The sequence below is a fragment of the Schistocerca cancellata genome, chromosome 4, assembly GCF_023864275.1.
Source record: "Schistocerca cancellata isolate TAMUIC-IGC-003103 chromosome 4, iqSchCanc2.1, whole genome shotgun sequence".
NCBI lineage: Eukaryota > Metazoa > Arthropoda > Insecta > Orthoptera > Acrididae > Schistocerca > Schistocerca cancellata.
The window spans coordinates 539,992,346-540,008,683 of NC_064629.1; the positions used below are offsets into that span (position 1 = coordinate 539,992,346).

At 41.3% G+C, this 16,338-nt stretch overlaps 1 protein-coding gene across 1 annotated transcript in view; it reads right to left on the reverse strand.

Annotated features, from left to right (window-relative positions):
• LOC126185121 (protein purity of essence) overlaps positions 1 to 16,338 on the reverse strand; it is a 321,301-nt gene that overhangs the window by 302,163 nt on the left and 2,800 nt on the right. The window contains 3 exon segments of the mRNA XM_049927939.1: positions 9,133 to 9,277; positions 9,604 to 9,745; positions 15,811 to 15,983. Of these exon segments, the coding sequence (XP_049783896.1) occupies positions 9,133 to 9,277; positions 9,604 to 9,745; positions 15,811 to 15,983 (460 nt within the window).

Genomic DNA, 16,338 nt, shown 5'->3' on the forward strand with positions numbered 1-16,338 from the left:
TAGCATGTAGGAGGATGGCACACTGAAATAACTGAGGATCAGGACACGCCTCCTTGGCTGCGAGATCCACCCTTCTGTTCCCTGCAATATCCATGTGTCCTGGAACGCTGCAGAATGACACCTCCGTCCCCAGACGTTGTAGCTGAAAGAGGGCACCCTGGATTCTGGATTACTTTATCTGCTGGGTGCAAGCATTGTAGAGAGTAAAGTGCACTCATAGAATAGGAACAAACAAGTAATTTAACACACAAAGCATGCCCCATCTGCTCCAGTGCCTGCAAGATTGCATACAGCTCTGCATCAAAGACAGTAAAGTCTCAAGGCAGTCGGACCTTGAGGACACGATCAGGGAAAACAACAGAGCAACCAATAGAGTCCCCCCCCTGTTTTGACCTATCTGTAAAGACAGCTGTAGAGTTGTGATGTTCAGTTAAAATGGCAGAAAACAGAGTATTAAAACATTTGCAGGAGTGCTATCTCTCCTGTACTACACTAAATTTTATTTATTTATTTATTTATTTACACGTCAAGTTCCGTAGGACCAAATTGAGGAGCAAAACTCCAAGGCCATGGAACGTGTCAGTACATGAAATTACAACATAAAAATAATAACAAATAAAAATAAAATGTTTATGAACCCAAAAAAGTCAATCCATAAGTTTAAGTAAAGGCAATCAACAATACAACAAGAATCAGCTTAATTTTTCAAGGAACTCCTCAACAGAATAGAAGGAGTGATCCATGAGGAAATTCTTCAGTTTCAATTTGAAAGTGCATGGATAACTGCTAAAATTTTTGAATTCGAGTCGTAGCTTACTGAAAATGGACGCAGCAGTGTACTGCACACCCTTCTGCACAAGAGTTAAGGAAATCCAATCCAAATGCAGGTTTGATTTCTGCTGAGTATTAACTGAGTGAAAGCTGTTTATTCTTGGGAATAAGCTAATATTATTAACAAGAAATGACAGTAAGGAATACATATATTGAGAGGCCAATGTCAAAATACTCAGACTCGTGAACAGGGGTTGGCAAGAGGTTCGTGAACTTACACCACTTATTGCCCGAACCGCCCATTTCTGAGCCAAAAATATCCTTTTAGAATGGGAAGAGCTACCCCAAAATATAATACCATACGACATAAACGAATGAAAATAAGCAAAGTAGACTAATTTTCGTGTCGAATGATAACTCACTCCAGACACCAAATAGTAAAAATGGCTGCATTAAGTCTTTGAACAAGATTATGAATGTGGGCTTTCCACAACAGTTTACTATCTATCTGAAACACCTAGAAATTTGAACTGTTCAGTTTCACTAAACATATGCCAATTCTGTGAAATTAAAACATCAGGTTTTGTTGAATTGTGTGCTCGAAACTGTAAAAACTGAGTGTTACTGTGATTTAGCGTTAGTTTATTTTCTACAAGCCATGAACTGCACTATTTGAAAGCAAGCCAATGTTGCATACAACATCCCTTGCTACCAAGCTAGTGTCATCAGCAAACAGAAATATTTTAGAGTTACCCATAATACTAGAGGGCATATCATTTATATAAATAAGGAACAGGAGTGGCTCCAACCACTGATCCCTACAGCACCTCCCACTTGATTGTACCTCACTCAGACCCCACATCACAGCCATTCTCAACATTGTTAAAAATAACCTTTTGCTGTCTGTTGCTAAAGTAAGAGGTGAACCAACTGTGAGATACTTCCCGTATTCCATAATGGTCTAACTTCTGGAGACATGTTTTGTGACCAAGACAATCAAATGCCTTAGTTAAATCAAAAAATTTGCCTAGTGTTCAAAATCTTTTGTTAAACCCATCTAGCACTTCACAGAGAAAAGAGAATATAGTAGTTTCAGTTGCTAAACAACTTCTAAAGCTGAACTGTACATTTGATAGCAAACCGCGTGATATAAAATGATCAATTATCCTTACATACACAACTATTTCAATAACTTTAGCAAACAATGTTGGCATAGAAATAGGTCTAAAATTGTCTATATTGTCCCTTCCTCCTTTTTTTATAAAGTGGCTTTACTACTGAGTACTGCAATCATTCAGGAAACTGACCATTCCTAAAGGACAAATTACAAATATGGCTAAATACAGGCCTAACATGTGCAGCACAGTACTATAATATTCTGCTAGGCACTCCATCATATCCATGAGAGTCCTTAGTCTTCAGAGGGAAGTGGTCACTGGAATGAAGGTCATCAGTTGCTTCCCACTGTGCTGGATCAGCAAGGGCTGGAGAGAAGAAAGAGAGGTTGATGGCTGACGACAACCTAGTAGCATCTGAGAAATGATTGGGACTGCCCACTGCACAATTCCTGAGACACCGTGAAGTTCTCCAAAACTTGACCTATAGAACAAATATAGTTCAAGGCCCATAATACATTATGGACATTGAAATCACCCATGAGGAGAAACAGGTGGAGTTGTGCAGTAGGGCCTGTGAGAGCCTCAGAGTCTATCACATCTATGGAGCTAAATACAGGGAGCAGATAGTGATCTTCTGACCTACATGAACAGCAGCAGATATTGGCTGGAGGTCAGTAACCAAGGAGAGAGCAGCAGACTGGTGTGTGTTATTGACAAACACAACACTTCCTCCATTGGCTCTTCCCCCCAGTCAGGTCATCCTATCAGTGGAGGGTATAGCCCTGTCACATAGGGGCATCAGTGAGTTTGAAACATGTTTTCTGTAAACACAAGCACATGGGGTATGCTTGTGTCAGGAGATTCAGTTCCTACACATGAGTCCGGAACCCAATTATGTTCTACTGTAGTATGCAAGCCATTTATCATGGGGGTTGCACTTCCACACTGTCTTTCCACTGGGGTGGGGAGCCCACAACAGGTAGAGATGCAGCCTTGGCACAAGATGGTTGCCCTGGACAGACTTCGCAATCCATTGCCTCTGAGGTAGAAGCAGCAGAATCATCAAGTTGAATGACGTTGACATGACCTGTTTTCGCCTGTGGTGGAAGTTCCTCATTTGCTTTTTCAGTCTGGGAGGGCTTTTTAGGAGCTACCACAGCAGCGGTGGAGGCAAAGCCAGTTCCCCCCCCTCCAGATAAACTTTATAGGTACTGGGAGCTCAACAATGGTGGCAACTGTGGCTTTATCTGATGTTCTCAGGAGTGCTATGGACTCTGAAACGAATGCAGCTTGACAAGTGCACTGACAAATGCAGGTACTACTGCTGATACTAGCAAACTCCATTTGTGTAGAAGTGTTGGTTGTCAAAATAGGATTTCTAAGGGTCGAAGCTAAAGATGTAGTGAATGTGGGAGGCTATGTGGCCTTATATATCTTCTTGGCCTCACCATATGGGACATGTTTCGATGTTTTAATTTCCTTTTTTCTTCCTTTCTTCAATGAAGATCCTGCATTCTCCACTCCAGAATGGGTGACCCCTAGAGCAATTTACACACTTTGGAAGAGAGGAGCAACCAACTTCATCATGGGTGGCCTTGTCACATTTGTCACAAGTGGCTCCTTCTTTACATCCTAGGATGGTGTGCCCATTGGCATTTAAATCAGCACATTGGGTTGGGCACATAGGGCCGTATGCTTAGGCCAAGGAAACCTGCCTTGATACGCTTTGGGAGTTTTGTGCTATTGAAGGTAAAGATTAATGTGTCACATTGTACGAGATCCCCATCCGCCCTTTTCAAAATATTTTTCCACATCAACGACTCCTTCTTGAGCCATTTCATCTTTCATTTCCTCCTTGGGAATGTCGACCAGACCTCAACACAACACCTTTGCTGTAATTCAAGGTGTCGTGGAGCTCCGTTTCTGTGGCATATTCCCCAAGCCACTTAGCTTTCAGGAAGTTGGTGACATGTTGGAAACTAGCAGTTTCAACCAATAGGGTGCCACTACGCAATCTCTTGACTGATTTCAATGTCCCTGTAATGCTGTCTGAACCTCTCTGAATTTAAAAAGTAAGACCTTCTCAAAGTTGCTCTCCTTACATTTCATGATCAAAAACACATTCTGACCAGTAGTATTCATTCTGTTACTATTGACAGAAGAAATCTGCGAACATCCTGAATCTGGAAGACTGGCTACATGAGCTCACTTGTTAGATTGAGGGTTGGTGCCTACCAGTGGTCCACCCTTTCCGCTCGGTGGATGAAGAGAAAATTTCGAAGGATCCATCTCAGTCTTGCGAGGAGCTAGGGAAATAAAGGTCCACCTAGAACAGAGACACCCCCCCCCCCCTCCCCCCCGGCATGCCTAGGTAAAACCTAATAAAACTGAGTTGTGGCAGATTCTTCAGAGGTTGCCCACTAGTGACTTTCCATCTCAACAGTCATGCATCTCATCAGCGCACAGCACACCTTGAGATTGAAGAGCTTTTTATAGAGGTTTTTACAATCCTCACAATCCAGGTGGTCACTGAAGCATGCCCAGAGCTTAAGGTGACAGAGGACTAGCGACACTTACCAGTCCTCAGCCCCAGAGCCCTAGGGTTGGCAAGCTCGTGCCCAGCAAACAAATGCAGAGCCCCTAACAATGTGGACAATGGATTTGCAAAGGTTGATTCAACATTGAGATTTCACTATCGTGAACCTGACTTGTAAAACCTCATATGCAGATTCTTTGATTGACAATTTAGTGATCCAAATACCTCCCCACCCGAAAGTACGCACTGCAAATTTGAAAGTGGACAACCCTTCCTTGTACGATATCTTGAAAATTGTGCACACTTTTGAGATTGCAAAGGCAGCAAACAAATGCCTCATGGCTTGTCCCCAGGTCACAGGATCCAGCCACTGCCTTGGGGGTGGAATTATCTTTAAGTCTTTTACCCAAAGGTGGAGTTGTGATTCTTCACTTTCAGACATGTCAATGGCCTCTGAACAGCCAGTATGCAGCAGGGTCTCCCATTGTGGCCCCGACTGCTTCATGGGACACTCGCATGCAGACTGTCCGGAATGTTGGGTGCACTGCAACCACTGTGTGCGAGACATGGGCATCTCTGAACAGTCCATGATAAAGCATTGGGACAGTTAGATCCCAGTCACCACAAGTGCCAAGAAACTAAGGATGGACTTCAGGTGGCTGTTTCTCATGGTGATCCTTCTGCTACTAAGATGTTTAGCAATCTAACAATTGTGAATCCTTAATAAACCTCCAAATATATGCTCATCAGTGTTCCCCGACTTGGACCTGCCTTCCTGTGCACTGGTTGCATATGGTGACTGTTCGATTCCTCTCCGTAGTCAATTCACGATCATCACGGCCTAAAGATATGCCACACGAACAGTAACAATGTTTGTGGTCAATAGTCACTCTGCTGGCACAATTTTCGGTCTGGTTGTCTTGTCACAGTTTGGATTTCCATCACTGATGAGGTTCAGGTCGTCTCTGATATAGTTTCCTTCCAGAAACTCTACGAACCTTGCATTCATGCCTGTTTTTCATACCTGTCCTGAGGTGTACCACACATCTACAGACTCATATCTCCTTAACACTAGACGCAGTGCCCCATTTCTAATGAGCTCATCCTATTCCTGTCTCCCTATAGACAGCCATTAAGCAGGCACTCTTTCATCCCCATGAAGCTAGGGTTATTTAACGTGTAAAAACCAGTGCTTCAGCCACACTTGTGTAAAGGATCCCAATGGCTCCCTCCGGCTATGTGGAGGTTTTAAATTGGCAATCAATGCGCAGTCGCATGTGGAAATCTAACCAATACCATGCCCACAGGACCACCTCATAAAGTTTGTTGGAGATTAATATTTTTCGAAGATCCTGCTGACTCCTATTTGCATATCACACTGGATGAGGAATGACAACACATTACAGTCATCAACACTCCCTTTATAATATACAAATATGAGCACTTACCCTTTGAGATCTCTTCCGCGCCAGCAATCTTCCAGAGATACCTGGAACAGTTAGTAGGTTCTACCATTGCATGTACCAATTACTTTGACGACTCAATTGTCATGAGCACTTTGTCTCAGAATCACTTGCAGACCTTATGTGCCCTCCCTACTATTTTGCGTAAAGCAGGGCTCAAGTGCAGCCTATACAAATGCTGTTTTTTTTTTTTTTTTTTTTTCAGGAGCAGGTGGAATGCCTAGAACACTTTCTCAACAAAGAAGGGATCCATCACACAGCTGAAGTATCTGCTGTGCTCAGCGCCCTGCCTTGTGCAATGTTCTCAGATGTCCCCTGGTTTTGGCTGCTGATACTTCCCCTTATGACACTTTTGCAGTGCTGGCTCATAGGAGTGATAACAGTACTGCGCCAGAGTCCCTGACACCTGCTCAAAAGAGCTACTTCTAGATTGAAAAATATAGCTTTAGTGATTATCTTCGCTATTAAGAAGTTCTATGTTTACCTTTCCAGGACTAAGTTTACATTCATGACAGACCGCATACCATTGGTAGCAGTCTTTAGACCCTACTCTCGGTTTTCCGAGTGGACAGCTAAATGGCTCCAGTGTTGGGCACTTTTGCTCAGCTCCTAAAATTACACCAATAAGTATAAGTCTACAGCACAACATGCAGAAGTGGATTCTGTCTCTTACCTGCCCTCAGGAGCAGACCCGGCACTTGACCAATGAGAAATATCCCATTTCCACACTGATGTTGAATGGCAGCATGGCTTGGAAGGATTTCCTATTACACATCCACACTGCTGCAGACACATGCCACAATCCTATCTTCTGGTGTGTCATGCACTATGTGCTCCATGTGTGGCTGACATTTTTTCATGTCTACTGATCCAGAACTCTGGGCCTGGGCTCCCCTCTCACACCACCTGCCAATCATCTCTGATGTTCTCTTGCTTCACACAGCAGCGTATAATCACAATGTTGTCACCCTGCTTACCCTGCACCGTCATATTTTGCAACTCCTCCATCGTGGGCATTGGGGTATGCCACAGATGAAAGCCCTTGCAAGGTGCCATGCCTATTGAGCAGGACTGAACAAGAATGTTGAGGCCATAATGTGCAGCTGCGCTGCTTGCACCTGGCACTATGTTGCTCCACCCAGCCTTTCACCCCAAGGCCCAAGCCCCCACCCTGTCACCCCCTGGATATGCATTCGTCTGGACTTTGTTGTCTATGTGGCCTTGTCATTGACGTTTATTCTAATTACCCCTATGTGGTCACCATGGTGTCCACCATCACTGACACCACCCTCAATGCACTCATCCAGATTCTAGGAATCAAAGTTCTTGCCAGCACCACTGTGCCTGACAATGGGCCTCAAGTCACAGTGACAGCTTCTGAACAGTTTTGTGTCTCCAATGGCATGAAGCTCCCATTTAGCCCACCATTTACCCATCCTCCAATGGAGTAGCAAAGCATATGATGTGAAGATAAACAGCAAATGTTAAAGGTGGTGAGCACTTCCACCGCCAAATTTGTGGTCATGATTTTACTGAGCCCGTACAGGACCACCCTTGTCCACAACCGTAACTAGGCATAACTGCTCCATGAGTGAGTGGAAGCCGTGTACTTTCCCCCATTTCCTGTCCCACGAAATAATGGATTCGGCATTCCAGGTGCTTTCTGCTGGGTTCAGCTCTGTGGGCAAGGTAATATGGGACAAAATGCTAATGGGTGCAGGCCACAGTTGCTGCCACCCATGCCTTGCAACAGTGGACACTCCAAGGGTTTTGGAGAGCCAGCATATCAACCATCTCTGCCTGTGTCTACCAATTGCATCACAGTTGCACAGTTGGTCGGACCTGAAACGCTTGCCCTTCCTGCTCCCACAGTCGCACAGGTATCAATAGTGCTCCAGAGCACCAGAGGCAGTTCCTGTAGGTGTAGGCATAGAGGTGGTGGTTTCAGAGCACACTTCACCCTCTTGTCCATCACCACCCACAACATTGTTGCCCACACCACAGTGCCCCAGCACATTGCCAGATTCCCTGGTTCTTTTCTACAGGCCAGTGGGTTTCTGTGCCAAGACTCCACCCATGCAACAGTTCGCCTTCCCATGAACTGTCCAAAGCACTTCCAGCCCTATGTGCCCATTTCAGGGGGAAGGGATCTAGTATCTTGGCTGGGTGAGCTTAAAGGCCCACCACAGGGTATGAAACTCGACAACAGCCACTAGACAGTGCTGCACCTCTGCGGACACTGGTGTCATTGATGCAAGTGCCACCACCAGAACATGCCCATCTTGCTGGCCTAGGAGTACCTGCAGCTGTCCTTTAAAGCCAGCAGCGCAGCAGCTCTGCAGTCAGGATTTCTATGCACTACTGTACTGCTCTCCCAGCATATCATTGGGTTTACTTGTTAGCCTTTTTACTCTGGTGTGCTGTCTCCATCGTATGTCTTCCTCTCCTTGTTGCCCACTTGTTTACTCTCAGGAGACTTACTGAGAGTCCCTTGGCAGGTCAGCTTCTTTTTATTGGTACTTGAGTCAATCCTGGTCTTGTACTATTCTGGTCACTATACATTCTCTGCGACATTAAAACAGTGACGCCATTTTGAACTGTTAACACATCTAAGAAACAGCATAGTGGAAAAACCATTGAGAAGGCTGACTATCTGAAGAAAATGATAACTAATAACACCATACGCAATTACTTGGGTACCTGGGCAGAGTTAAAACATAGTACAATGTAAAGTTGGGAAGGTTCCATTTTGTGAGAGTTAGCTGGAGGCACATGTGCAGGCAGATGAGTGAATGTGAAACTAGACACTTATCACAGACAAAAATCTTCAAAAGGATCTCTGACAAGAAGCAGTGAAATGGTAGAAAACATAACAAGAAGCATATAGTGAACTGAGAAAGGAATAAATAATGTACAAATAGAAACAGGAATGTAAGAAAAATTATAATGAGCCCAACAAGCATAAACCCAGAAAGATAACGTAACAGTGGCCATGGTTTATGGGAAATGAGATACAGAAATGTTAGTGAGAGACTGTAAGGAAAGAAACTAAACAGTATAGGTTAAAATATATGGTTAAATGACAGACTGACTTAACCAAAAACTAGGGAGTGGCAAGATGTAGCAATTGTGTGTTGAAATGTAGAATTAAAGATGAAATATAGAAGTATATTATGTAAAAGTATATTAGCAAAAAAAAGTTGCCAAAACTCTCACAAATGATTTTTTTGCGTGAATAACTTACTTGCATTAGTGACTTTAGGTGTAAATCTTGCAATAAATTCTTTCACAAGTGAAATATCCAGTTTTGTTGTAGTCATATTTACATTTACATTTTGAATAACATCTTCCAAAATTTGACCATTTGCTGTCTGTTTCAGAAGGTATTCCTGGAAATAAAATAAAAATGATGTGTAAGTGGAAATTCAGAAACTATCAAAAACATCATGATCAATACAGATATAAAACTATGTGAAAATTGTCAAGGTTGCTTTTAATGTAAGCCACTAAAGCAATGCCCGGGCCCATACACACAAACTGTCTGCTCTAAGCTAGGATCCTTTTATGGTGTAATGCTAACCTCTCAAAAATGATATTAACTTCCTTACCCCCCCCCCCCCCCCAAATTCCATGCCGAAATTATCATTAACAGCACTATAGTTAAGTCAATGGAAAAAAAATGGATGCTTGTAATAAATTGAGGATTTTATCATACCAGTATCCATGTATTAAAGTTCCGTGCGCTCAAACGTGGTGCCCACAACGTATGGTGAAGTCCATGAGAAGCACAACATTTATCTTGTGCTCTAGTTAGTCTCTCCATAAATTGTATAGATGGTGGCAGCATCTGAACTATCCTGGAAACAACAGCACTAGGTAAAAAATATTCACCACAAGGGAAACAACAACAATCTCCTTCCCCTACGCGCGCATGCACACAGACAGGCAGGCAGGCAGGCAGAGAGAGAGAGAGAGAGAGAGAGAGAGAGAGAGAGAGAGGGTGGGGGTGGGGGTGGGGGTTGGGGTGGGGGAGTTAATTTCAAATAGACTTATTTTGGAAGGCAATAATAGGCCAAAAGACTTCAAAATGTATTACATTTTCCAAGTACTCGTGCAAAAATGAACACTGTGATCTACTACTGCATGCATGTTCTGCAAGCCACATGGTGCCTTCTACCACTATTAAGTCATTTTCTTTCCTGTTCCACTAGCAAATAGAACGACGTACAAATGACCATCTATATGCTTCCGTACAAACCCTAACCTCTCTTATCTTGTCTTTGCAATCGATACACAAAATTGCGTTGACAGCAGCAGAATCATTATACCAATTCCCTAAATTTTCCCAATAGTTTTGTTCAAAAAGAACATCACCTTCCTCCAAGCATCTCCATAATACTTGTGTGTTGTTCAAACCTACAGGGCAGTGCTGTAGAGTACTCCCTGTAAAATCAAACAGGGATTCCAAGCATAACTGGCAACTTATTTGTTTTAAACTCTTTCAGCTGCTTCTCTGCACCATGTTTAACTATTACTATGCCCTCCATACAGGAGGATCAAAATCGAACAAATAAGCTTTAATGTAAGAATCAAACAAGTCAGCAAAACATTTTCATTTCTTATGGAATCAACGAAGTACACCTTCCATGACCTAGTGCGTGGATTTTAATACTGCTAACCATATTAGACATTCAATATTTCCTATGTAGCTTGTTCTTGTGTAGATGCTCCTGCATAGCAGCTATATTCATAAACTGCAATAAAAATAAATACAATGTGTTGTGTGTTACAGTCTTCGGTCCAAAGACTGGTCTGATGGAGCTCTCCACGCTACCCTATCCTACGCAAGCTTCTTCACCTGCAAATAACTGCTGCAACCTACATCCATTTGCACTTGCCTTACTGTATTTAACTCTTGATCTCCCTCTACAATTTTTATCCCACCCCCTCCCCTCCCACCACACTTCCTTCCAATACCAAACTGATGATCCCTTGATGTCTCAAAAATGTCCTATAAACTGATCTCTGTCTCTTCTTCTTCTTCTTCTTCTTCTTCTTTTTCTTTTTTTAGTAAAGCTATATAACACAAATTTCTTTTCTTCCAATTTCCACTGGGCACCTCCTCATTAGTTACATAATCCACCACTCTAATCTTCAGCATTCTTCTGTAGTACCACATTGCAAAAGCTTCTATTCTCTTCTAGTGTAAACTGTTTATCGCCAATGTTTCACTTCCATACAAGGCTACACTTCACTTCAAACAAATACCTTTAGAAAAAGACATCCTAACACACAAACCTATAGTCAAAGTTAACAAATTTGTCTTCTTCAAAAGCGCTTTTCTTGTCATTGCTAATCTATGTTTTATATCCCCTCTTCTTCGACTTTCATCAGTTACTTTCCTTCCCAAATGGCAAAACTCATCTGCTGCTTTTAGAGTGCCATTTCCTACTCTAATGCCATTAGCATCACCTAATTTAATTCAAATACATTCCATTACCCTTGTTCTGCTTTTATTAATGTTCATCTTACATCCTCTTTTCAAAACACTTGCTCTTTCAAGTCCTTCGCCGTCTCCAACAGAATTACGTCATTGGCAAACCTCAAAGTTTTTATTTCTTCGCCCTGAATTTTGATTCCTTCTCCAAATTTTTCTTTGCTTTCCTTTACTGCTTGCTCAATGTACAGACTGAACAACATGGGGATTACAATACAAACCTGCCCGCTACATTCTCAACCAATGCTTCCCTTTCATGCCCCCTCGACTCTTGTAACTTCTGCCTAGTTTCTGTACAAGTTGTAAATAGCCTTTTGCTTCCTGTATTACAACAGATAACTACACTGCTGCAGAGATTATAAAAACAAGTTAAATGTGGTGTCTCCTACCAAAATATTGAACTGTATATGGAATTATCCATCACTTCATCTCTATGAAATGCAGTTACAATTGCCTGCAAAGCATTACATAGTGAAACAGGAAAGGAAACAATCAGCCAAGGCAGGAAGAGGGGAAAGCATACCATAAAATTGTTAAGACATATTTTGTGAAATAATTTACATCAAAATAAATATATCAATCCACAAAAACTAACCTAAGCACCATAAATGAGTCAAGAAAGGAACTGTCAATTAACTAACATAGTTAATCAGTATAATTTGAGGGAAATGTTTGTGGCTTAGATACCCTAAAATGTGTTGTTAATACTGGAATTTACAAAAATAAAAGCTGTTTAATCCTGTAGCTATGCTTCATACAACACATTTATAACATACTTATTATTATATACTGTGCTACAGAAACATATTTCATGGTGTACTACTCTTGATATTCCTATATTCATAAAATGAAGACAAAGCCCTCAATGTGCACAAAACACAGTAACAACAGTACATAAAGAGAGATTTTACACAATTAAAAAATGAAAAACTGTAAGTACAGCTTTCAAAAGATGGTGTTGTATGGCTTTTTCAACACCATTCACAAAACTACTTATTATTATATCAAAATCTGATCACCTGTTGCCACACATCACAACAAAGAGTAAATGCTCGACATTCTGTTTTCAATTTCACAGAGAAAAATTTGGACGATGGTCTGCTGTATGTATTAAGCAAGTGATTCAATTTTGCACCAACACCTACAGCACCACCTTTTTAAGTTTTGTGAGTAGTGTCGAAGAAGCCATACAACACCTTCCTTTGGATGTTGCAAAACAAATAAGACAGGAAACTTGCCACACTTTTTTGAAAGCTGTTCCTCAAAATAGTAACTAAGCCTCTGCAGAAAATGCAGTACTACGAAATCTACAAAAGGATCCTGATGTAGTACTGAAGGCTGACAAAGGAAAGTAAACATTTCATTACCTCTTAATTTGTACAATGACAAGATATATGGACTACTAAGTGATTCTACCTATGAAGGCACTGATTACGACCTTACAGGATGTGTGAAACAGAAAACTCCTGCACTCTAGAATTCCTCCTCCTAATCTCAAGAGTTCATCAGGATGTTAAGGCCACATGTTTGTGTACCACGAAGACTGTATGGCCTTCCAAAAACTCACAGTCTACCTTTACATCCAACAGTGAGCAACAATGGAGCTTATACAGTTTAGCCAAACGCCTGGCTTTTTCGCTCAGACCTTAACTCAGATGACTGTATCAACAGCCTGAGGGCTCTGTCTCTGAGCAGTCTGGATTGTTTAGTTAGCCTTGATGTGGAATTTTTACAAGAGTCCTGCTTGCAAATTCTTTGGCACAAATTAGTAATAAGTTTCAGATGAAGAACGTCACTGGTTTGTTTGGCATGCTCTTTCCTTGAACTATTTTATTTTCAACAAAGAATATTTTGAACAGATTGACGGCATGACCATGGACATCCTTTGTCTCCCTTACTGGCCAACCTTTTTATGGAGGATTTCAAGGAGAGAACACTTGAATCAGATGCCGTGAAACCACATTTTTATAGTGTGGTCTCATGGAAAAGATTATTAACAGAGTTTCATCATCACCTCAGCATCATTCATAACAAGGATCGGTTAACTATGGAAACAGACAAAGAAGGTTGTCTGTCTGTTTTGGATGAGTGATGGCTCTATGGGGCCTTCAGTTTACCTTAAGCCTACTCATATCTATTTGAATTTACAAGTCCTGAGTTGTCATCACCCGTCACAAACTATAAGTGAACTTAAAACACGTGCACACAGAGCTCACACTTCTCAGATGTAGATAGTTTATCTAAAGAGCTTGCCCACATAAAAGACAGCGTTCAGGGAAACTGGATATTCCACCCAGCAGATTAACAGGGCACTAGCAGCTGTTAAAAAAATAAAAAATAAAAAAAAAACCACTTGGTAAAGATGAGAACATGCTGGCAAAATCTTTACCTTTTCTTCCTTTTGTGGGACACATTTCATTTATGATAGCACAAATCATCCATAAATTTAAGGCCGGCCGGTGTGGCCGTGCGGTTAAAGGCGCTTCAGTCTGGAACCGTGTGACCGCTCCAGTCGCAGGTTCGAATCCTGCCTCGGGCATGGATGTGTGTGATGTCCTTAGGTTAGTTAGGTTTAAGTAGTTCTAAGTTCTAGGGGACTGATGACCTCAGCAGTTAAGTCCCATAGTGCTCAGAGCCATTTGAACCATAAATTTTAGGTGAAAATGGTTTTACGGCCCACCACTTAAGATTACAGATCTTCTGGGCTCAATTAAGGGCAATTTGTTACTGCACAAGACCAGAATTTACAAAATACCTTGAGACTGGAGTGCAGCTGACATAAGTCAGACAGCACACATTGTGAAAGGACGCTGCACTGAATATCAATGCTGCACTTGTCTTTTGCAATCAAGCAAGTCTACTATCGATGATTGTTTTATTCCCACTGGACATTCAATGGAGTGAAGATGATGATTCTGACCACAGTAACAGCTTTTTGGGGCTCCATTGTTAAATAATCTGTAGAAATATGGCTAACAGAAAACCTGATGAACCACAATAGTGGCTACCAATTGGACAGTGGATGGAACCCTGTAACCTCCATGATTTACTGTGATCAAAGATGACAGTGTGTGCCAATCGCTGCGGCAAACAGTAAGGTAGATAACAGCTGAGTTCCGCAGTTCCAGCAGAGCCTCTGCTGCAACAAGGTAGTGCGGTCTGTCTATAAACTTTATTTTGATGCATGCACAGAATACTCACAGCACGTTATATAGTGCAGAACAGAGGATGTCTTTACCAGTTTTTGATGGCTCACCCGCAGATGACTGGCAGGTGTCCAGCTGAAATATCGTGGAATGTTTTGGACGACGACCGATTGCAAGCCCAAAATTTGTTCGAACGCCAAAAATAATATTATCGTCCATTCTAAAACTTTTGATAAAAAAAATGAGAAATTCAATGGAAACATGACCACATGACTAAACAATAATGAGTTAGCCACACTCTAGCAGACTAAAACCCTAGCCTTTGAGTATAGACTGCAGTCTACATATTATAGAAATTTTAATAGGTCTGCTACACTTGTCTTGACAACCATTTTTAATACTGAATGACTTTATTAAACTGTATTGGGCTTTAATTTTCTTATCGTATTTTCTGTTTACCACTGACCATTCATGTGAAAGTGACTACCAAACAGCAGACAATAAGTGAGATTGTTGGTTCCAGCAATTAGATTGAGCTGTTTCAATTTTAATTGATGCCATCATTCATTTTCCCCTTTTTAAATGATTAAATCTTCTGCTTATGTGCTACTACTTAAATGGAGAAGACAAAGGTGATACACAATATCATTAGCTTTTTATAAATCAACACAATATAGCACGTATGTTACAAATGTGTTGCACTAAGTATAGCTAGGATCAATCCCCCCCCCCCCCCCCCCTCTCTCTCTCTCTCTCTCTCTCTCTCTCTCTCTCTCTCTCTCTCTCTCTCTCTCTCTCTCCTCTTCCAAACTTGGGCTGCTTACAGGGTAACACGTTATAAAAAGTATTCGGTGTTAGTACTGGAACATCCTGCAGTAGTACAATGTAGGATGGTAATATTAGGAAAGAAAATGACCTTGACTATAACCTCCAAAGAACATTGTTGGGCAACTCCTCATCATCATCATCAATTGAAGAGTGTCTTCACAATGACATACAAACTTAAACTATTATATTATAATACAACTAATACCAGTTCTGCAACACCACAATACTTCATACTTGCACTGCACTTAAATGAAATGTATGTCCTTGATTATTTCCATATCCCACTGACTAGTCTTCAAGAGATCCACAGAGTAAGGCTCAGGTTACGTGACACCATGTTAATTTTTCTACTTGTCCCCACAATGTCCTTTCAATCATCCCTTTCACCATCTTTTAACTTAAAATAATCCTAGCAAGAGTTATAACAAGGAATTTGATCTAGTATAGCTACCTCCAGCAGACAGTGAAGCAATATCTCACTGAACAATGTCCAATAACAGACATTTCCTTCTCCCGTTTCATTGCTGGGCACACTTGATCAGCTACATTAAGAATTTCAATCACTGAATTCAAAAGAGAGTCATAACTCCACTTTCCAGGTGAACCAACAATGAAGTTACATGCCTATAAACAAAAAACAAAAAAATATCAATATTTTGTATCAATTTTGATGTGTCAGGATGGTTTAAAATAACACTTAATTGATATAATGTACAACAAGAAATGTGTATTATTTTAGCAAAAAGTAAGCCAGCATTGATAGCAAACAAGTAACCCAATTTATGATGGCCATCACAAATAGTAGAAATAAATGCAAATCTGTTAGAAGAAAGGAATCCACAACAACAAATTGCTGTCAATCTAATCATCCACTAATCATGGTGAGCTGGGAGAATTGGTCCACTGGTACACTCTAACAGTGTTTTGCAACAGCGATCAAGTTCTAGAATTAAGAAAATGTACACTTTCATGAGTATAT